The sequence below is a fragment of the Lampetra planeri genome, chromosome 9, assembly GCF_965212315.1.
Source record: "Lampetra planeri chromosome 9, kcLamPlan1.2.h2, whole genome shotgun sequence".
Lineage (NCBI taxonomy): Eukaryota > Metazoa > Chordata > Hyperoartia > Petromyzontiformes > Petromyzontidae > Lampetra > Lampetra planeri.
Genome location: NC_136115.1, coordinates 4,249,181 through 4,273,974, shown reverse-complemented (window position 1 = coordinate 4,273,974; position 24,794 = coordinate 4,249,181). Strand labels below are relative to the sequence as shown.

Sequence of the window (24,794 nt, the reverse complement as noted above, 5' to 3'; positions counted from 1 at the left end):
AGGGCAATGACCTCAACCTCAAAAACAGGACAATCTTGGCAAAAACCAGGACAGGTGCAGCAAGCAAGGATGCAAGACCGGGGAAAGGCCCAGCCGGAGGCGCTCACCGTGGAGGTATCGGATTACGTTGTTGGTGAGGCCGTGGCGCGACACGGCCCGCAGGACGTCACCGGCACTCCTCCGCCACGCCAGGTTATGCGGGGGGCACCAGGACGTGGCGGCACCGAACAGCAGCGCCAGATCGTCCTTCTGCACCAGCTCCTCCGCTGGGGACGGGTAGCGGCACAGCCGGACCAGGATCTGCCGCGCACGGAACCCGTCATCGTCAGCGCGATCGGGGGCAGGCAGCTCTCGCACACTCGCGCGTCATGTTATCTTAACAAGTGAGAGCAGATCGAGACGATATGTAACATTTTACAAAAGACCTTTGAGTAAGTATCATGAAACAAAATCAGGGGATAATATGGTGTAAACGTTTCAGTGTTAAAACGACACAATCCTAAAAAAAAAATTTTGTAAAGAAAGACAAAAATTTACTCTGAAATATCGTATACTTTTAGAGGAGGTGATCACAATTTTTGTTTTATTTTGGTTTGAATGAGATTTTAAATGTTTCGTATTATGTTTGAAATGTGAAATTAAGGGTTAACCTGGAAAAAAACCTGATCACCCACAAAATCTCATTGTCCAGAAAATAAGCTTTCTTTCAGAGTAAAATTACGTACATTGTCCATCTCAATTGTTATCTGCAGCAATGCTGTCATTGAATTGCCACATCAAAGCATCAATGTGGCTATGGTATTTTTGAAAGTGACAATGATTGCGATGAGTGAAAACCATAGGGGGAAAATAACAATTCTCACACAAAACTCCCAGTTTCAGACGCAGCCTTTAATTGCCGTACTCTGACAATATTCCTATTGCTTTTTCATTGACACTTACACCCAGACATCGCATCGCACTGGAATCACTTAAGCAAGGCACCTGCGGGTTTCTTTAACACTGCTCTCACCAGGAACTTCGAGCAAGCCCTCCCTGTGCTGCCAGGGTCCTACGGGTGGCTTTAACACCGCTCTCACCAGGAACTTCGAGCAAGCCATCCCTGTGCTGCTAGGCACCTGCGGGTGGCATTAACACCGCTCTCACCAGGAACTTCGAGCAAGCCCTCCCCACGCCCCCAAGCACCTGCACGAAAAGCGTCTGGAGGTTGACCCGCTTCTCCAGGGCGACAGGGTCGGGCCGCGGGTCGCCCTCCCAACGGCTCGCGGGCGGGAGGTCGAAGAAGAGGTACAGACACTTGACGAGGGTGGAAGGCAGCGACATCGTTGTCATGCAGTCCACCGTTTTCTGCGAAAGCCGCATTCGTTCGACGATCAGTTACGTGACCTCCATGGGCCCGATTCCCATACTGCTTGAGAAGACCTATTTTTTTGTGCAACGTTGTGCTTTTATACATTTTGTTGTTGGTTATTTTTTAGACTTGACAAGTCTGACAAAAAGGCCCTTTCTCCATAAAATGGGCATCCAGCCTCTTGCGCGAGAAATAAAATGGTGCAGCTTTTCACATTTTATTTTCCATTACAGTTGGGTTGCATCCATTAGCCTGCCTGACCCTCCATCGTAGCAACTGTGCCAGTTTATATGAGCAACAGAGTGAATGCAACCATCCACCCACGCTCTGTTTAATAATACAATAGTGCCACGGTGCTTTGCCAAATAGAGCCTTAATTTTATGCAAAACGTCACAGAAATGCACGTACAGTATGTTTCCAGTACATGTATCATAAATACACGGGCGCAAATGAGGAGTTTAAATTTATATATATTTTTCCGTGCAGGAAACTCGTCTGCTTTAGAGAAAAAAATCTAGTGTTGATCTTAGCAGCCACAAGGTGTGTAATTCTTCACATCAACGGCAAAGGGGGGTACATCACTACACACCTGCCAACCATGACGAGTTCAAAGCCTTCACTAGATATGATTTCCCAACACCCAATAATTTTGCCAACACCAAAACATTTTTGATACTTTTAAACCGACACATTAAAAAAATCGCATCTGAGCATCAACTAAAACAAGTTAGGTTGCTGTGAGGTGCCGGCACAAGCGAAATGTGCGAGCTCATTCTACCTGCCCTGTTCCAGACAAGAGGTTGATGGTTGTGAGAAGCCTCCAGCCTGGGTTGTCATCCTCTCCAATCGTATCTTCCAGGAACTCCACAATGGCACGGCTAGCTGCCTCTGCAAGGCCAAGCGCGGGTGAAACCATCAGCTCTGAGATGGGGGGGGGGAGCTCAAGGGGAGGTCTGCAGTATCGAGAACCTTTGAAAGACAAACGCACCCCACGACAAGATGTGGTCCAGCCTACTACAAACTGTTACTATGTGGACATCCTTTCAAGGGCTGCTGCTGCTGTAGGTTATAGATGCGTGCGGTCAATAATTTGAAAAGTCAGTTTAACACGTAGGCTTTCGCGACCAATATTATCCACAAGAGGTTTCTGGGTTAGATAGTATAAATATAAATGTGTCGTTAAACCCGCCATCGCCCGACGCAGTCAATTAGTAAGGTTTGACACGTAAATAAAACATGTCAATTCTTTACTAGTACAGCACACCGGTGTTTTTTTCACGTGACAACCCTTACTAGTTGGCTGTGTCAGGTGGTGGTGGGTTTAACGACACATTTATATTTACACGCTCTAACCCAAAAACCTCTATTATGGATAATGAAAAAGTCACTTTTTTAACACAAAATCATTATATGATTTTTTTTCTTCCTATGGACAAATTCAACTGGCTATAATTGAAAGCCACCTTCCAAAAGGCACAAACCCGTGAGTCTAAGTTATTGTTTTGAAGAGGCAAGAAAGTAAAAACAGTCTCAAGTACACGCTTGAGTATGAGCAATGCACTTTCGAAACTGCTGTGACATCGTTGTTGATCCTTGAAATGTCATTCCCATACTGTGTGTAATCACAAACCCGAAGCACACTTTGGACAGTCGGGGTATGCGCTCCGCTCTGCGACGTGTTTTGTGATTCAGCTGGCTGGCAGCCACAAAGGTGGCACAAACCCAAGCAGGGCATCTAAGTGGTCCTCTGGTATGTGCCATGTACTCGCCCCCAAGGGCAAAGAAAAGGCCAAACGTATCAGGACAAGTTGCGTGCAACTTTTTTTCGTGAAGACCACGTGGCATGAACATTTCTTTCGGTCCACATTCACGGACCTGTAAATGTGCGTGGAATTTTACTTTGAGCACTGCAGAGAGCAGAAGCTGCTACGGTCGCCACAGAGATTTACACAATCCGTCTTGTTTTAAATTCCCCAATTAGGCCTGATTTTGCAAAAGAGTTACCATGGCAATGTGCTTATAAATCTTAATGAGGTTCTGTGCAGTGGTCAAGTGAGATTAGCATTTCAAAGGGGCAACAAAATCCATCGGCGATATCTGTCCGTGAAAATCTCAAGACTTTCTAAATAATACATTTGTGCATTTCTCTGCAGCATATTTCCGAAAGCCATGAAAAATCTTGAAAATATCCTGTCACCATAGATAACTTAAATTATTCAACATGTAACCAAACTGCAAGTTATTGGTTTGGGAGGTTTATTACTCAACTAAGTAAATAAACCCACTGCGTGAGAATAGATACATATAGAGTCCTCTGATTTAGAGTCCGATGACAATCAACTCTGAGAGACAATGACGGGTAAATTGTTGTACAGTACTGACCAATGTGCTCTTTACTTGGACAGTAACACAAGATATGCGCACATTTAATCACATACGCCAGGCACAGTGAATTTCCCTTGGAGAAAAAAACAAAAGACAGCAGCATACTGTTAGGTTTTTTCGGTAAAGTCACGTAGGTAAAAAATAAAAATAATAAAATAAAAATAAATTAAAATAACTCAATTTAATTTAATAATAAATGAAAATAACTAAATTAGATTTAATTTAGTTATTTAATAAAAAGAATAATAAATGAAAAGAACTAAATTTAGTTTAATTATTTTCATTTATTATTTTATTTTATTATTATTTTTGCTTACGTGACTTTACCGAAAAAATCTAAGAGTATGATTCCTTGCAGTCTTAGGTTTTTTCGGTAAAGTCACGTAGGTAAAAAAAAATTAAAATAAATTAAAATAACTAAATTAAATTTAATAAAAAATGAAAATAACTAAATTATATTGAATTTAGTTATTTAATAAAATAATAAAAAATGAAAATAACTACATTAAATTAAGTTAAATTTCGATTTAAAGCTTTCGTGACTGCAGGGATTCATCTTCTTGGTTTTTTCGGTAAAGTCAGACGCTGTCTTCCCGACAAACCTGTTCTTCACCTGAGGACGGCTGCTTGCGTTGTGGCCGAAACGTCGTGAGAATTATTTTATTATGTTATATTTTTATTATTTTATTATTTCCCTTCTACGTGAACCAAGAAGATAAATTAAGTTATTTTCATTTTTATTATTATTTTCCTACGTGACTTTACCGAAAAAATCTAAGAGTATGAATCCTTGCAGTCACGAAAGCTTCAAATCTAAAAGACAGCAGCACCTCGAGAAATAAGCTGGGGCGAACTGAAGGATGTTAACAAGTACCACCAATGCACGCGGATTTATGATGAGGACTTAATTAAACCTTGGAGCAGCTGTTCGAAAGCTCCGGCAGCTGTGGCCAAAACAACACGCAAAAGCTATTTCTCCAGATACGCGTCTCTTAGCATGACATTTAAAAAAAAACAGAAAAAAATTTAACTCATTCGTCACGACCAGCGTGCACACACCACGCACTGGGACACAGCACATGAGGTCTGTGCGTGCGCATTATGATAATCCTTCCCAAAATTAAGGTGACGTTAGAGTATATTTTTGTTCTTGAAATATTTTAAAGCAGACTGACAAAAAATATATTCAAAAATTGCCTTCGCATTGCTTAAAAAGAAGTTAATCCTGTATCAATATCATCCTTTGAAAAAAATTTTAATATATAGATAGATTTCAGTAATTATGCATGAAGATAGACAAACTTGAAATCTATAGCAATCCCAAAGAATGATTTCAATGTCTTAGTGAAGTATGGTCAAACAACCCCTATGACCCGCCAGCGCGCCAAGATACTCATCCAGCAGTGACGTAACACAGGCATGACGCCAAGAGGCTCCGAGACACCAGGAAAATGTAACCAAACAGCTGATCTAGCTGATGCAACTTCCCATACATTTGTAGTGACATAGAATTAGCTATGTAGCAGCATAGCGCTGGCTGCTGGCGGGGTAGGGGATCTTCAGCTTACAGCAGGCCAGGTGATACACCAAGAGGGGGATCTAGGGGAAAGGTCACGGAAGGGACACACCGGGAACCTGCCGGTAGGTTCTAGAAAGGGGGTGTGGCTGGGAAGCGGAGCTGGGGGCAGAGCCAGGCCACGCTGACAGTATAAGAGAAGCCCAGAGAGGGGACCTCGGGGCTGTCGTGTGGAGTGGGATCCCCAATCATGCTGCTGTAGTCTTCACCTTCGTCTACGTCTTCACCATCTCGGCGTCACCAGTCAGGCAGTCTAGTCGAATGTAGACGGATTATTTGGAAGTGTTAACCCGTTGCTGCGTGTTAATAAACAGTGCCTCCAGCTCTTAGTGTCTCCGATTCAGTCACTACACATTTGCCCCAAATTCATTTTATAAACCTGGTTGCTAGACTGACTAGCCTGCTTAAATCTTGACTTAAAGCTTTCCTGACTGCAGGAATTCATATTCTTTGAGTCTTTCGGTAAAGTCACGTGGGTAGGTTGATAGAAAATAACAAAAAACTATGACGTTTTGATCACAACACAAGCGATCATCATCAGGAAGAGGGGGGGGGGGAAACTAAACGTCGTAGTTTTTTGTTATTTTCTTTCAACCTATATACGTGACTTTACCGAAAGACCCAAAGCATATACACACACCCTATTTTGATATTTAAAGACATTTGTGTAGCATCCCCCTGATGCTGTGCAGTGTAAGTATCTTACACAATAATCTGTTAACTCCCATCTCTTGGTGTATCACCAACCAATCTGGTTGGTGCTAGTAACAGAGCTTTTGAAAAATTATCTCCATTAGTGTTAAAAAACCACTGTCCATTACAACGTTGGTCATGCTCTTCATCGTCTGGTTTCGAGACAGGCCTGAAAACATGGCTCATTTTGTATGAAATAATCAAAATAAAGGATGGCTTACGAGAAGAGCATGTGGTGTGGTGGGCGATTGAAGGTGGTACCATTAATAGCTAGTCAAGCATGGTGCGAAAATGGGTGAAAGATACTCATTGAAAAAGCCTTAAAATGTTTTCAAGAGGTCGTGGGTTCAATCCTGATCTTCACGCCCCGCTGTATATTTGGATGTTGCGTGTTTCTCTCCCCGTGGTGGTCACGTAGATTTTTCTCCAGGTCCTCCGGTTTTTCCCTCCACATTTAGAATCAACACGCGTTTAGAGTATTTGGCTGCTATAAATGTCCACTTGATGATAAGCCACTTCGTTGAGCTATCATTTGTGGCCAGGTGGATAGCTCAGTGGGCCTTACCTGGTAAAATACAAAAATATCTCAGTTCGGATAGTTAGCTTCTTGGAATTATAATTATCACCCGAGGGAGAAAATATTTGATACCTGTGGACTTGTTGGCCGCGCGACGCCTGATTTCGCTCACAGCGAGCCTGGACACCTGGGAGGTGAACTGCAGGAGGCTGGGGAATCGCTCGCACACCTGGTGGGGGGGCACCCCTTCAAACACCTGCGAGGAAAAATCAGAAACGCTCACAGCCTGTCGCCTCTCTCCTTACTCCGGCCCACCTCATTGGCATTTCTATGGGACCCTTTTTGCCAGTATCAAAGGTCCTATAGATATACAGGGTGTTTTAAAACGATGGACCCGATTTTAAATCGCTATATCTCTGCAACCACGAACCGCCCTTGAATGAAACTCTTACCATTTGAAAGGGCGGGGCATAGAGTTTCAAATGGTTACCGCTCGATGCCTCTCCCAGCGCACAAACAGCCCCTAGCCTCAGTCATTCGCAAGACGCGCTGCCTCAACGTTGGATGGGTCGCACGGGACCCCACGACTTGGCGCTACACTCTTGGCCCCCAAGATCCCCAGACATCATCACACCCTGCGACTTTTTCTTGTGGGGATACGTCAAAGAACGTGTTTATGTGCCACCATTAGCGACTAATCTGGATGACCTCAAAAACAGAATCACGGCAGCGGTGACTTCAGTGGAAGAAGACACTTTGAGAGGCGTTTGGGACGAATTCAACTATCTTCTCGATGTTGTCCGTACAGCAGGTGGAGGGCACATTGAGCATTTATAAAATGGTCAGTAAAACTTGATAACTCATTAAACCGTTTGTAACTTTTCGTGTAATTTTAATATGTTGCCATCGTGAAATATACTGCTTTGAAATTGGGTCCATCTTTTTGAAACACCCTGTACAACTGCTCAACCTTAGCTATTAATGCTTCGATGTTTGCATTGCCTTTGTAACTGTTTGCCTTTTGGTTTGTTCTCTGGTTTAACGCCGGTGGTTAAAGAAGGCCATGAAGAAGGCTGTCTCTACTTCTTGGTTTTTTCGGTAAAGTCACGTAGGTGAAAACTAAATAAAAATGAAAACAAAAGCGGATAAAATTTTATACGCTTTTATACGTATTTTATACACTACAGTAATTTTGCTGGAGCAGTCACACCTCATGATGGAGGCTTGTGTTGCTTCCGAAATGTCGTCATTTAATTTCATTGTTTTCATTTTTATTTAGTTTTCACCTACGTGACTTTACCGAAAAAACCAAAGAGTATGGATTCTTGCAGTCACGAAAACTTCAAATCAAGGCTGTCTCTGGTGCAGGCCAATCAGTTTCAAAGACAACGTGTGTATTATCAGAGAATGTTTGTTTACATGTTTTGCCACAAGTATATGTGATTAATGCAGACTCGATGTATTACAATAGGCTATCTATTTGGTGTTTGGACATCTTAACACCTTTCGGTAAAGTCACGTAGAAGGGAAATAATAAAATAATAAATATAAAACCACAGCACAAGAAAATGTTCTTGCTGTGGTTTTCCCACCTGATGATAATTGCTTGTGTTACAATTGAAACGTCGTGAGAATTTTATTGTTTTATTTTATTTATTTTATTATTTCCCTTCTATGTGATTTTACCAAAAGAACCAAGAATATGAATCCCTGCAGTCACGAAAGCTTTAAATCGAAATCTTAACACCTGTTTTATTGCCATAAAGGGTAAAGCCTATTCTTACTTTTTTTCTTTCCTCATAGCATTTAATCATATAATGCTGTGGATGTATTCAACTCGTAAGGATGAGACCACGCTTCAACTTATCGATTAATATCGGTTCTTAGAGCTCACAAATCGCATGCGTGAAAATAGATAAGTTTTGATTCGTATACGTTGTAAGTGATGGGTTAAAGTCTCCCCTGCAGCCATGGGAGGCATGACCAAGCATGGCAATGTTAAAGAAGATTAAACAAATTATGCAATCAAACCTTTGAATCGCAATGATTCTTGAAATCGCTGGCAGAAGGGGTGAAATGGTTCCACACCGCCACATTTTGTGTATGAGGTGTTCTTGAGAAGCGTAACATCAGATCACTGTGACCTTCTTTAGCATTCCATAATCAACAAAATACCATCCGTCAGTAGATGCATTCATGTCAAATTCGAACCTAATAAAATATCCAATGTGTTAAGAAAAATTTACATTCAAAACTAATTCTTTTTTTTTCTTTCACTTGTAACACTGCACTAAACACAATCTATATATCACACACCACAACAAGTACAGTACTTCGGACAGGCACTCTAAAGTTACAGCAGAAACGAGGGCCGTAATTACTTATTTACGTGCATTTTCCTGCCAGCTCCCCCTTTGGCAACCTCCGCAATGGTCCACTCTGTCACTAGGCCGCGAGCCACAGGAAAATCCGAGGCCCATCGCTTCGCCGAGGAAAAAGCGGCGCGGCGGAGGGCAGAGCTGACCTTGTTGAAGAGTGGCAAGGCCTTGTACAGCTTCTCCTCCTGATCCCTCGGCGAGGAGGCGGTGGGTGGCCGTCCGGCCTGGCACAGCTCGGCAGCCAGCCTGCGCAGCTCACGAAGCCCCGGGCAGGAGGGCGAGCTCTCGGGCGAGGCCTGCTCCGAGTGGGGCTGCGCCGGTGGCGTGGCGCCCGCCGCAGAGCCGTTAGCTGGCGCCTGCTGGCCTTCCTCCGAGCGCTGCCTCCCTCCGCTCATGATGCGCCGGAACACAAAGCTCATCGCCCCACGGCGTCCTGACCCCGTGGCGGAGGGGGGGGAGAAAGAAGGGAGGGGCAAAAACCAAAAGAGACAAAATGAATCGACGGCTCCCAAAGCGGGCAGGTGCAATCCTCCAGGGGTGTAAAATTGGACTGGCACCACTTCACTGAAGCCACCGCCGGAGCAGATACGGCCAACTGCACGTGTGAGCCGTGGGTCAAAGAAGGTCGGGCTGAGAAACCCGATGGGCTGCGAAACGACAGCACGTAAGGCTAAGCGTGTAAAATGGGACCTCGTTCACCATCGCCAATTAATGCAGAAGCCATCTCAGTCTTAACCTATTTTGAGGACATTTTCAGAAATTGTTTGGGGCAGATGGCAGGGGACGGGGGGTTATAGTAGACATTGACTCATTTAACAATGAACTAAATAGCATCAATATAAAGCAACGAACTAATTATACACTTGGTCATCACACTTGTCTTAATCCTCATGGCTACTTGCAGCTGTTATCGACTTGTCTACCACCAATGTTTTCCTTGGCAATACGAATCTCACACCTTTTTAGACCTGTTGAGATTTGCTGATTTGCTCTCCTTGAGGAAAGCTGCAAGTGAGATTTCTCTCCCTTTTGAAGGGCATTCGTGCCAACAAAAAAAGGACACACACACATACTCAAACAACTTTAGCAAGCTTGTTTTTGCCTCTTAATACTGCAACTCGTATGCTATTTCACGATTAGTTCTTAAATAATTAACTTAGAAATGCTCAAGTAATCTGCGAATATGAGATGAGGTTGGCAACAGTTATTGCAGTCTTCATTGGTTTATTTGTTTTTACGTTTTCTACACGACTGCACAACTATTGCCCCAGGGCTTGGATAGAGAGCACAGAGCAGATAAGTTTGACCTTTAGAGAACACGGGAAGGGCTCATGCGTCGGTGTTCATTGTGCAGCAAGACATCCTATCGAGTGTAAGTTTGGTTGTGTGGAGTAAATGGGGACCATTATTTAGCTCTGTTTACAGACATTCAAGATCTCGATGCGCGCGTTCCATAAACGCAGAACAATGCGTTCCTCTTGTGCCCCCAGGGAAACGAAACACTGTTGCAAAACAAACGTTCTCTCTCCCGCGAGGCACCCCCCGTTGCAACGTTGCCCGAGAGGTACTGATAACGACGCATCTTGTCAAAACGTATCACGATGCGATAGTTGTTTGAGCATCTGCTGATCGAAACGTGGCCAGGAAAGGCAACGAAAGGCTCATTACATTTTTTACCGCAGAATGTAAAGTGGGCGAAACGTGTTGTTTTTGCATGTGGGATACAGTGCGTGTTGTTTAGCAATACCGACCACAACAAGAACAGCTGCCTTCTTCTTGAACTTTCGCAATATTATCCACGAGACAGCATAAGTGACTACGTGCCATCAAACTCTCCCTCGATCACTTCCCCACTTTGCCCATGTACTTTTTAATAACGTAAAATAATAGTAATTTACTGCCCCGATGCCAATCCACTGCTAGATGAAGGCCCCTGCAAGCATTAACGTTCTGAGGGGTTGTTTGACTACACATCATTAAGGGGCCGTCCATAAATGACGTCACACGATTTTGGCCGATTTTTGACCCCTCGTCACACGGCGTCACAAAAAGTCAGACCCCCTTCAAATATGAAGTCATATTTCCATTTTGAAAATAAAACATGCTTCAAATCGCTTTAAACTATTGTCATTGTAGTGCGTATTTAATGTGGCGCTGCATTCTGATGTTGTAGGAGAAAACACGTATTAAAAAGGAGGCGTTGGAAAGCTGAAATTTAGCATAACATTCACTTGAAAATATTCAACGCTAACTAAAACTGCAGATGTTCAGAATATGATATTGAAATTCTCTTATAATTATAAAATATTAAAAGTAATTCAAACTATAAAAAAATACTTGAAACTTTGTAGTAGAACGAAGCAAAATGGAGAGTACAATTTATAACAATCACATATTCATTCCACATAATGAAAAGCCCTTGTAGAATCATTACAATCTAAATATTTAATAACAATCATTCAAAATTTTTACTCAATTCATACTTCTCCATTCTCCCATGGAGAAGCAAAATGCTCCTTCATGGAAATAAATAAAAGGTGACCTTAGTAAATTTAAATAATAATACAATGAATAATGAAAATTTATCAAAATTAGTGTTGTTATAACAATTCCATTGTTAATACTTATTTAAAGTTGCGCATTTTGATGTGACGGCGCATTTTGATGTGACGTCACATTTCTCAAACCCCCCCCCCCCCGTCACACATCGTCACAAATGTCTGACCCCCCCTCCCCCCCTAGGTGTGTGACGTCATTTATGGACGACCCCTAACGTGCCGATACGTGCAGGTTGGTAAGGTGGGAGTGGGGGGGGGGGGCAGTGGGGGAGGGGGTAGAAGGGCCCAGGACAAGTTTAAATCTCACTTGCCACAGACATGAGCTGTGGCCGGGACTTGATTACGAACTGACGGGGGTTCAGAGTTCAATGCTCAAAGGGGCCGTCCATAAATGACGTCACGCACCTCGTGGGGGGGGGGGGTCAGACATTTGTGACGAGGGGGGAGTTTGCAAAATATGACGTCACATCAAAATGCGCAAATTTAAATATATACAGACAACACGTTCTACTTAATTAAATAGACTTTTAATAAATGTTTTCTCCTACAACATCAGAGTGCAGCGGCACATTAAATACGCACTACGATGATAATAGTTTAAAGCGATTTGAAGCATGTTTTATTTTTGTGGGAGGGGGGGGGTAGAGCTTTGTGACGTCATATTTGAGGGGGGGGGGGTCTGACTTTTTGTGACGCCGAGTGACGAGGGGGGGGGGGTCAAAAAATCGTCCAAAATCGCGTGACGTCATTTATGGACGGCCCCAACCAATGCACTACTGCTCCCTCCACCTTTACTAAATATGAACAGTTCGATTTAAAGCTTTCGTGACTGCAGGGATTCATCTTCTGGGTTCTTTCGGTAAAGTCAAGTAGAAGGGAAATAATAAAATAATAAAAATAAAACAATTAAAAATGTTTTATTTTATTAAAAAAAAAAGTATTAAAAATAAAACATAATAAAAAATTATTTTTTTATTTTATTATTTCCCTTCTACGTGACTTTACCGAAAGAACCAAGAAGATAAATATGAACAGTAAATAGTTAAATCGGTCCTCATTTGGCACAACAGGTTTGCTTGACAAGGATCACAAAACGTGGCAGCTGAAACCAGTGGGAGAACTGAACGATATAATCATAAAAAAACCGCGCGAGCGAAGCATACATACATGGGATCGTCACTTTAAACGAGGATTCCGAACCCCACCAAATAGTGTAAGCAAATGGAACGTGTTTGCCTTCGTGCTTAACCAAATGCAGTATCGATGTCACGTGGTACGCTCTCTGCCACGGATCATGGCGCTCGCTCGCTTGCTCGCTTCATGGTTGGGTTCCTCTTTGAGGAACGTGGTTAGCGACAGCCAAACGCCGTTTTCTTTCGCTCAGTGAGGCAAGATCGAGGAGTACTGTACGACTCACTTGAGGCCCTTGAAGTGTGGAAGGTCCTAACGAGATCCGATGGAAGCCAAGTCTTTACCTAGTGTGCTGTTGCACAATGTGATTCACTTGCCGTTAGGTATACAATGGCTTACCCTCCACAGCCATTTCATTGCCGTGAGTCTATGTTGCAGTTCGATACAAAAATGTATTATTTTAGTCTTCCCTGTTTACGCTCTCCTTTGTACGATTCGTCACATGTTTTCTGATTTGTACTGGTCTGCTAATTCCATTATCCCAAATATCTCATTTTAATATTATTTGCAATCACGATAGAGAATCAATTATAAAAAGCACTAGTCAAAGCATGTGTCCTGAACGTAAAAATGGGTTTTAATGGTTGAATTTACGGCATCGTTCCTTTCCCACGAATCGTTGTGTCATGAGACCCACATGAAACTCTTGAGCGTGGTGCCTGGGCATGGGCATTGCAGTTTTCAAGCCACTCATACACCTTTAAAAAAAGTTCAAATAAGCTGCAATGTGCAAAGATGTGTAATGTAAATATTCACATCTTCTGCGAATTCAAATGACTGTATACCAGTAGCCCAAATAACATCAGGTGGTACGAAACTGCCAGGGTTTACTCATAATTACATGCAAACTCAGTGCCAGAAGTATACAATTACAACAGTGATGCAGTGCATTAAGTCAATACATTAAATATACATAGGCCATATAATAAGCAGCAACATTAGGCCCAGTAGTAAAATTTTAAACAGCCAACTTGACTTCCAAAGAGTTACTTCCCAAATGCTCTTACAGAATCGTGGTATGTATATTTCATAAACTAGAATGCACAACACTGTTTTTAATTTAATTGTCAACAAAATGGTAAAAACAACGTTGGAGGGAACATTATGTATCAATGAATTAGTTAATATTAAGTTCATGATACACGCATCGAATTGTGTTTTCTTCGTATATCTTGAATGTAACAGGTTTACATCAGTTCTGCAGCCACTAGAGGCATTACCATTCACCACAATAACAAAAATTGTTTAAACATATATATTAAATTGTGACACTGAATCATGACAACCTCACTCCGCCAGACAAGAAGAATCGAAATTGTGCATGTGCAAGCCAGCATGATGAATGTATAAACTATAAACAAACCTTCACAAACTGAGATTCTAGAAAAAAATTACTTTTTATTGTACGATACAGAGACGCTCTTGCAATTTATGGTGAACAAGGGTGGAGACATTGAATTGTCATCAGTACTCTTCATTCACTCTGCAAAGCCTCATGTTCCTGCATTGGGATGTCTGGCCAATTCCATTAATCAATGTTTGGCTGCGTGTGGGAGGATAGTAGTGGAGTTCCCGTTACTTGGAGAGAAAACAACCCCAAAGCGTGCAAGGGGTGACAATCAGTGTCGTCATCTCCTGTCCACCTTACAGCCCAAAGTTTACAATTCCTAGGCAAGCCCTTGTGGTTACCTATTACAGGAGGGCGTGGGTTCGATCCCGACCCTGACGCCTGCTGTATATTTCGAGTTTCCGTGTTCTCTCTCTCTCCCCGTGGTTGCGTGGATTTTTCTCGGGGTCCTCCAGTTTTTTCCCGAAACACATTTAGAATCAACATGCGTTTAGAGTATTTGGCTGCTATGTTTCCACATGATGATAAGCCACTTTGTTGAGCTATCATTTGTGACCAGGTCGCTTCTGAAAAAGAGCTATATAGCTTAGTGGGCCTTACCTGGTCAAATAGAAAAATGTTTAGTTTACTTTTAAACCCTGATCATCATCTGGGATTAGCCACATTTAATGGCGATTTGGTCATAGATCACCAACTGATGACCTTAGCCCCCCATTGAGACATTCAGCATGGCCACTCCATGGGTGTCCTCCAGTGGGTAATGAGCTCATTTGAATTTCAGAAAGCAGAATTCACAGGAGGAAACACAGTCTGCATCGCCATCCATCAAATACGTGTCGTCCTCACAGTCAAGGGCTGGACACTATGACGATACATGCAGCACGTAGCCAGCAATTGGGGGCGCCATTAGCATAATAAATTACCAATAAGCATTGCAACTCGCTCCCCATTTGGTCCTCAATTTTATACCGCTGCACAAGAAAGAAATACAAATAATGCTTCCAAAATCTACACTTAATCCATACAGCCTACACTCTGCAGCAGTGTAATAGTCGCAGTCGTTAAACAAATCAATGTTCTTCAAGATAAGCAAACACAAATAGCTCACAATCAGTCACGTGCAGTGCCGGATAATGGATCGGAAATATGCAGTGGGCTGCATTACAAGGGCCGATGACAGGGAAGTGGTGATGGGGTCGTGAAAGCCACACAGAAGCCCTTTAAAATATCATGGCCGCTTGTTCATAGCTGCTCCACGCAGGCTGATGAAGCTGTAATACAGCTGTGGAAGTGACCTCAAGGATGCCAAATGCATACCGTACAGGGTTGAAAAAAAATACAGAATTCCAATACTTGAATATGTGATAGAGCTAACAGTCTAAAATACAGATCATCATCATCATACGGTCATGATCAACAGCCATAGATAATTGTCCAAATAGCTGTTTTTGTCATCATTATCACTGTAGTTAAATGCTCACGAAAGGATATATGACCAGATTTGTGTGTCTGCTGGGACCAGGCTTAAGATGACAATTACATGTGGGATATGCATAGCAGAAGAAGTACAAATAACATATCTTCCCTGGTCACAAAGGTTTTACAACCAATCTTCCGAGTCCAGTAAAAAAAATGTTTTATTTGTATCTCCAAACCCAAAATACAATTGGAAACGTTCAAAGTCCCAAGCAATGGCAGGTGGTCGCATGACAAGAGGAAGGTTATGTTTGCTGATGCAATGCCACACAATCCACACATGTTAAAGTTTCAACAGATTGTCTAAAGAAAACAAACTGAACACAAAAGCAATGCGACGGGTGCAGTTAACTAGTCAAGGGTGCCCGACTACTGTACAGAAGGTGTTTCATATATAGCAGCAGCTGCCGGTTCGTTCACAAGGATTACTGAAACAACGCAATCACCACCACGGTTGACCAGATGAAGGCGGCTGACGAAAGCGAGCTGTCATATAGCTCGGCAGCAGTTTTGCAATCGACATGTCGTTTATGCACGGCTTCTTTCTCCTGCAGACCCATGTCGTGCAGCAACAAGAAGGCTCTGGAAAGTGCTCAACTCTGCGCAAAAAACAGCACCCGCCCAAACGCTGCAACTGAGATTTTTTTCACGCAGAAACATTAGTCAGTTTAATAATGAATTACGCTCTATCGGGGGAAGCCTCGTCTTTAGCAGGGATGTTTGTCCCAATTGCTTGACAGCAAATCTTCCTTTAATGTGCCCCAATCATGTATGGCCCTGAGTCGATCTGCAGAAAATCCTCTTGTATGCATGCCCATAGATCATATTACCCCCACGCTTATCGGCGAAAAATAGGAGTAACTTGGATTTGGTGGGACATTCTTATTATAATTTTCATTCGTGTTTGTCAGTGGGGATAAGAGTTAGCGGTAAATCATCTCAGAGAAATACAAAAAATCTCCCAATTATCCACACTTATCAGCTGCTACCAGGAGACAGAAAGTTCATAAATATTATTAGCATTCATCCACAAACAACCACGCTTAGAACGGGAGTATGTTTTTGTGGCTACACAGGGAAAATAAAATCCACCATCCCCACAGATTAAAGGAGTTTCACTGGACTAATTTGTGTGGAGTAAACTGAAGTTGCCCAGGACAAGACCCGCATATAAGCAAATGAAACTGCATTGCTTTACACGTGTAGTGACATAACACTGACTGTTGGACAGCAGCAGCAACTGCAGGTGAGCACATGCACGGGTGTGCCGGCAGGGCAGAGGAACTGGGACAAGGGTCATGGTAGACCTCGTGTGGAAGCCCCTGGAACGCTCTGGAGGGTTCGAGAAGGGAGGCGCAGCTAGGGTAGAGCCAAGCCGCGTCGAGGGGAATAAAAGCAGCTGAGAGCAAAAGCTCCGGGCTGCCGGTTCTGGGAGTGAACTCGTCTCGTCGTCGCTGTCGTCGTCACCGCCCTCGTCACTGCCGCCTTCGCCCGGGCATTGCGCGGCCGGACAGTCGTTGGCTGTCTCGGTCGACGCCGTCGGTGCAACGAGGGCAGGGTCGTGTCTAGGCCGGGTCGTGCGGCAGCGGGGTCGTGAGAGAGAGGGGGCCTGAGTGGTGGCGTGAGCTCGGCAACAACAATAAAAGGGCAGAGCGGTGCCTGCTGCGACCACCTCGTCTCCGGCTGTGTGTGCGACGCACGCCACCCGCACGCACAGACGACACTACATACGGATAACATAACAGTACCAGATTTTCTGTACTGCCATATGCATGATTTGCACCATTCCCCAATAGGTTAGTGGTGTCTCATGAATATTGAGACTCCATCACTGTGCGAGCCACCAACCCCAACTACAAGACACTGGAATACTGTAAGGCATACACCACAGTACCTGGCAACATGGCAAGTTTACTGCATGGACGGTATTTGTTTTATGGCTTTATATCTTATGTCCATGCATAATGTGCACGCATAATATGCGTTGCTTACCATACGAATAACCCGACCGGCAATGGATACCCATTGTCATTTATATGTATTCATTAATTCCCCCCCCCCGCAACCTTTGCACAAGGGCTCACGTCATCACATCTATTCCTCTATTAAGGAACGAAACAGGAGGATTTCTGCACAAATTTTGCTGTCGCCTGAAGCTAGTTGTAATTACTGGTGAAAGGTCGTACTCAGATTGTAAATATTGTGGATTTGCTCTCCAACACAACGGTGTCGCTGTACTAGTAACGAATTGGCAAGTTCTGTTTTACATGACAAACCTTACTAATTGGCTGTGTCGGGTGCTGGCGGGTTTAACAACATCTTTATATTTACACGATCTAACCCAAAAAACCTATATTATGGCTTTATATCGCTGTAAGTTACCGCTGAGGGCACACGCCGGAGAGAGGAGAGGTCATCCACCAGCCTGCAGAGGCCTTCATATAGAATTCGATTGACAAAGGGCTAAAATGCGCCGATACACTATTTTATACTAAATGACACAAACACAACCAGCTTCTTGTGCTTTGCTTGTTAATTCGTATAATTGAATGCATTCCGGTTATTTACATTTTCAGTGATTTCATATTGTGATTTCATATTGTGCAAATGTACACTCTACATGCATTCCATTATGCTTGTCGTAAGAGGGTACATTATTCCTGGCAATCGAAAGCTATTCATGTGAACAATGAGCTATCTGTGCTTGGGTATATGCACAGATAAGCAAATATTTATTCTATTTGTGCTTGGAACACTGACGGAAAGAATCAATGTGTCAAAATGATCAGAATAAAAATTGCACAGTGTGTGTGTCTCATGGAATGTCTCCAGCTTCGCCATCATCTTCCCAGACTCGCGGTAGTTTCTCTTTCAACGCGAATTAAAAAATGACTTGGCCAAACATCGCCAATGCAGGATCCTCCTGAAAAGGGAACCTTGTGAGAATCATCGCGGATATCCTGAATAAAATAAATAACAATATTATATTTTCACTACATTATTATAACAATTTTTTTTTATTTCACCAGATAAGGCACACCGAGCTATATAGCTCTTTTTCAGAAGCGACCTTACCACAAATGAAATCTCAACGAAGTGGCTTACCATCATGTGGAAATGTATAGCAGCCAAATACTCAAAACGCGTGTTTCTAAATGTGGAGGGAAAAACCGGAGGACCCGGAAAAAAAAAATCCACACGACCAAATATACAGGCGTCAGGGTCGAACCCACGACCTCCTGTATACTAGGCGAGGTAGTTAACATCTCGCCACGGAGGCGTGACAGAACAAAAAACTGTGCAATCCTTGGCACATTTGCATAAAGAGTAAGCACTGTACGGTTGATTCTCGCTTTGCAGACGACACATTCCTTGAACAGGAAGGTTAGACGTCATAATGAAAGGAGACAGTAGTAGAGTGATTCTACTTAGTTAATTGTGCAGTAGTACCACAACAATAATATGTACTTACGCATTTACACTAAGACCTCCTTTACCAGTGGAAAAATATAGTAATAGATTTTTACCCTTTCAACTGGTACAAAAACTGACACCTTTATACAAGGGATCATGTTTGCAATAACCACAACACAAGCAGTCATAATGCAAACAAAAAAACAACTCTGATAATGATATGCACTGTCCTTGAAGTTGATTAGTCCACACCCGAGACAGCTTTTCTTAGAGCCTAGTCTCCATTGGTTTTGGACCAGATGATGCCAAAAGGCGTACAACTCAAAAACAGCGCACTATCAGAGTATTGAGAGCTAGGGGTAAGCATTTACACTATGAGACCTCCTTTACCAGTGGCAAAATATAGTAATAGGTTTTTACCCTTTCAACTGGTACAAAAACTTCAAGGACAGTGCATATCATTATCATTATCAGAGTTGTTTCTTTTTGTTTGCATTTTGACTGCTTGTGTTGTAGTTATTGCAAACATGATCCCTTGTATAAAGGTGTCAGTTTTTGTACCAGTTGAAAGGGTAAAAACATATTACTATGTACGTATGCATCAAGCAACTTCATAATGGCCACGGAAGAATTACATCAGTGGGCATCTGATGTTCCCCATACCCCGTGAGAGGTCACAAGAATGCAATGGATACATGAAGATTGAAGACGAGACGTAGCTATGCTCAAATTAGTATTTTAAAAAAATAGGATAATAAGCTAAACATTGTCATTTTAACCACAAGCGTCGATTCGAAAGCGGCACAAGCGTATTTGACCAGCTGATATCCCAGGCTCAAGCAAATTTTTTTTTTCTAGTAACGAAACATTTCCTGACAACACTGTTTGTGGGGTTTCTTTTTGTTGTACATTTCTCAATGCCACCTCAGCAAGAACGTCAACACAAACAGAATCCCTTCCGGCAGCTTGCTCGAAACCATTGTTAAAGCGAGGGGTAAGAGCTTGTGCTGTGGTGGGAGCGAGTTCGATACCGGCTCACAGCCACCATCTACTCCCAGGTCCTGGGTGCCTCCTCCCCTAGGTCGACTCGGCCTCAAATTATTCCTGGGGAGACAAAGGCGGTCGGGTGGCGTGGCGATGACCAACCCCCCAACTCGTGTGCCGTTCGGGCTCACTGACATTACTTGTTTAAGGCTAAACGGAGAGGTGGTGGAGAGGGCCTTTTGTCGATGTGCGGTTGCCTGCAGGCAGCGTCAGTCATGATGCCATCACCATGATTCTAGCCACACACATACATACACATAAACATACACACACACACATAGCTTTGTGTACAAACGCATTGTGTGTTTTGATACACAAGGCTCTCTTATGCCGGTAGGCAGCTGTCTTAATGCTTCATTGTGGTCGCTTTCGGAAATGTTTCAGTTTTATGATTTTTTTTTTCATGTTGTCGTTGTGGTGGATTTCAGTTTTTGTTATTATACTACTGTAGAGGAGTATTATTGTTGTTACGCACCTTATCTTCCCACTATATATTACAGTATTTACCTTTACATCATGTACTCTCTATCACACACACAGTAAAACTAACACACACTCTCTCTCGCACATATACACACTGGCTCTCAAAACCACGTGTAAACTGTGGGCGTTCAAAAACACATGGACTGTACACACACTCATACAAAGATCCCCCGTATAGCCTTAACAGACTGTAGGGGCAAGTGCTCTTAGCTAGCACCTATAAAGGCCGGCATGGCACACGAGGGGGTGGGTGGCCAACACCACGCCCGGCCGCCTTTGTCTCCCCAGTGGCAATGTTTACACATTGCACCAGGTACTCATTTGAGGCTGAGTCTACCTGGGGGAGGGCCAGGGCCGGTTCAGATAATCGTCACTGATGTTGACCGTGAGCGGGAATCGAACCCGGGTCGCTAGGTTCGTAGCGCAGTGCGCTAACCACTACACCACCGCTCCCCACAAACTCACACACACTCACACACACACTCTGGCTCTCTCACACACACACACACTCAGGCTCTCACACACACACTCTCTCTCACACACTCACACTCACACACACTCACACACACTCTCACACACAGACACTGGCTCTCACACACTCACACTCTCACACACACACACAGACACTCACACACACTCTCACACATACACTCTCTCACACACACTCTCACACACACACTCTCTCACACACACTCTCACACACACTCTCACACACTCTCTCACACACACTCTCACACACACTCTCACACACACTTTCACACACACACTCACACACTCTCACACACTCACACACACTGGCTGTCACACACACTCACTCTCACACACACTCTCACACACACACTCTCACACAACAACAACAACAACCGCCATTCGCCACTAAGTGGCGGTGACGTCACCACGACGCTTGTGCCAGGCCATGTGCACCCTGAGGCCACGTGAAGTGTCGAACGCCTGCTGGCAGGAGGTCACGGGGCAGACCCAGGTGCCACGGGTCGACTGACCGAGATGACCGAGATGACTGGCTGATGCACCACCTGTGCCCCCTACTGTGCCAACTTGCTGTGCTTTAGCCACCCGGCGCTCCGCTCGTTGTTGTGAGCGTCGCTCCTCCGCCCTCTCACACACACACTCTGGCTCTCACACACACACTCTGGCTCTCACACACACACACACTCTCTCACACACACACTCTCACACACACACACTCTCACACACACACACTCACACACACACTCACTCTCACACACACACTCACTCAGTCACTCTCACACACACACTCTGGCTCTCACACACACACACTCTGGCTCTCACACACACACACTCTCTCTCACACACTCACACACTCAGGCTCTCACACACACACACTCTCACACACACTCACATACACTCTCACACACACACACTGTCTCTCACACACACTCAGGCTCTCACACACACACAACACTGGCTGTCAGACATACACACAAACTATTTAACTCTTCCACGCACACACACACACACGTACACACATAGTGACAGCACATCCACTGCAAGCCTTGGGGCAAAACATTAATGCCAGCCACGACGCAACACGGCTGCAACGCCACTCACAGCCCTCCTATGTGAGGCAAGACGACCACAGCACTGTACATGGTGTTCCATGGCAGGGCAACACACACACGTCCGTGTATAGGCACAGTCCTGCAGAGATATCGTGTCGTGTCATGTCGGAGAGGGTCTCGTAGACATTATGGCTCATTTACATTCGCATAAGGGGGCAGCGTGGGGAGGCATTCATCCAGCAGTGGGTAGACACTGGCTGATGATTATGATGGTGGTGGTGTGGGCGATCATTATAATTGGCGGTGATGATGATGGCGGTGGTGGTGCTGACTGATTATGAAGATGACAATGATGGTGGTGGACATGATGAAGGTGGTGGTGGTGGTTCTGACTGATTATGAAGATGACAGTGATGGTGGTGGACATGATGAAGGTGGTGGTGGTGATGCTGACTGATTAGGAAGATGACAATGATGGTGGTGAACATGATGAAGGTGATGGTGGTGGTGGTGGTGCTGACTGATTATGAAGATGACAGTGATGGTGGTGGACATGATGAAGGTGGTGGTGGTGCTGACTGATTATGAAGATGACAGTGATGGTGGTGGACATGATGAAGGTGGTGGTGGTGGTGGTGGTGGTGCTGACTGATTATGAAGATGAGAGTGATGGTGGTGGACATGATGAAGGTGGTGGTGGTGCTGACTGATTATGAAGATGACAGTGATGGTGGTGGACATGATGAAGGTGGTGGTGGTGCTGACTGATTATGAAGATGAGAGTGATGATGGTGGACATGATGAAGGTGGTGGTGGTGGTGGTGCTGACTGATTATGAAGATGAGAGTGATGGTGGTCACGTGGTGGACATGATGAAGGTGATGGTGGTGATGGTCATAAAAACGATGTCGGTGGTGGTGATGGTGTCAAGCTGGTAGTGATGAGAATGGAAACAACGATGTGATGATGGTGAATGGGGTGGTGGTCATGATGAGAATGGTAGTGATGATGGCAATAATGGTGTGGGTTAATGATGAAGACAGTAACAGTGATTCATGATGGCGATGATGATGGTGGTGGTTGTGGTTGTGATGATCGTGTGGAAAATCGAGAAACTCGTAGACACAAGCTGATAATGAATAAGACACAAAGGCACACAGCAAATTCTACGGGATACTGCAGATAGTGCAACTCACGTGGGAGACGATACAGTGACTAAATATCACCATAGATAAAACATGATCTCGTACGGTACATGCACATGTAAGAACGCAGGGGGTGCATTTCTTATAATTCGTGCTCAGTAACATCACACTTGGGAGGGCAATATGCAGCATTGATGTATATCACACTGGAGAGTGAACGAATTGTTACTGTACAAACTCTAAAGAGTGCATGGTTATTCAAAGTGTAGTGTTGTAGCCTATGGAAATACATTGCGTGTCGTATGTCAAGTGTGTAAACAACGTGTAAGTAATGAATGTACACGGGTATTGTGGAGGCTATGTTAAGTCTACTCTGCCGTGCGTAGCCTGTATGTGTATATATTGCGTGTCCTGTGTGTATGACACTCTCATCATCAAAGTCATCCATGGTTTATCCACTGCTGGATGAAGGTCCCCCCCTCCTCATTCCGCCACGATCCCATCCCACTGCCAAAGACGTCTCTGGAAGAGTAGGCCAAGCGCCGTCAAGAAGAACGATTCCAACGGCAGTGGCGAGTGCTCGACATTGCACGGCTGCACCTTTGCCTTGTCGCAATTCCCACGGGAGAGCCCGTGCCACACACGTGTACACACACACACGTGTACACACACACACGTGTACACACACACACGTGTACACACACACACGTGTACACACGTACACGTGTGCGTGTGTACACGTGTGCGTGTGTACAACACATTAAGGTCCAACCAGAGCTATAGATATTAGTAAGAGACATATACACACATATACACACACACGTGTGTGTGTGTATATGTGTGTGTACAACACATTAAGGTCCAACCAGAGCTATAGATATCATTAAGAGACACACATACACACACGTACACACACACACGTACATCATTAACCTGTGTACGCGCAGCGGTGAAGGCATGACCCACTTATACCATCCCACACGACACACGAATACGTTTGGGAGGGGTGAGGGAGGAGGTCTCATTGCTTAAGGCTCCCTCTGCCTAATACTCCACGTACGTCAAGAGACAAATGCGACGACGATGACGACGATGTAACAATGCTACAATGACAACAATGGCTTTTTATTTCCCCCCCCACCACCCCAATCCTCTCCGCGTCCTCACCTCCTCCTCTGCTCCGTGTCTCTGGAGCCAGCGACGAGGCACCATCCCACAGGGACACGACAGCCAGCGACAACCTCACATGTAGACATATACACGACGCATGCGTGACACACACACACACAGACCGCAAGAACGGGCGGATGGAAGGGCAGGAAGGAGAATAAGAAGATAGGAGAGGGAGGGAGGGACAGAAGGATGTGATGAGTGTGTTTTTTGCGCGGTAGGGGAGCGAGAGAAGGATGTGATGAGCGTGGTTGTTGCTGCGGGGTAGGGGAGGGAGGGAGGGGGGCGGGTCTCGCAGCGCTGATGCGACTTCCTGCAGGCGGCACGGGCACAGACGCCGAGGGAGGGGGGAGAGCGTGGTGCGTCTTGAGTGTCCACGTGTGTGTGTGTCATGTGTGTGTGTGTCCGTGTGTGTCATGTGTGTGTGTGTGATGGTGAGTGTCCACGTGTGTGTGTGTCCGTGTGTGTGATGGTGTGTGTGTCCACGTGTGTGTGTGATGGTGAGTGTCCACACTGTGTGTGG

General features: G+C 44.4%; 1 protein-coding gene across 9 annotated transcripts in view; it reads right to left on the bottom strand.

Moving 5' to 3' along the window:
• The window catches only part of LOC144720587 (WD repeat and FYVE domain-containing protein 3-like), a 129,295-nt gene extending 104,759 nt beyond the window's left edge, over positions 1–24,536 (bottom strand). For 7 of the 9 annotated variants that reach the window (XM_078597420.1, XM_078597424.1, XM_078597423.1 and 4 more), the window contains exons 1-6: positions 10,653–10,858; positions 9,048–9,334; positions 6,656–6,779; positions 2,131–2,240; positions 1,186–1,347; positions 108–300 (exon numbers count right to left, since the gene is read on the bottom strand). In XM_078597420.1, the coding sequence (XP_078453546.1) occupies positions 108–300; positions 1,186–1,347; positions 2,131–2,240; positions 6,656–6,779; positions 9,048–9,334; positions 10,653–10,728 (952 nt within the window). In that variant the 5' untranslated portion in view covers positions 10,729–10,858. Of the gene's footprint in view, positions 1–107; positions 301–1,185; positions 1,348–2,130; positions 2,241–6,655; positions 6,780–9,047; positions 9,335–10,652; positions 10,861–24,268 lie in introns of those variants that run through there. The other 2 variants (XM_078597428.1, XM_078597429.1) reach the window with 2 other exon arrangements.
• Between the last annotated feature and the right edge of the window lie 258 nt (positions 24,537–24,794).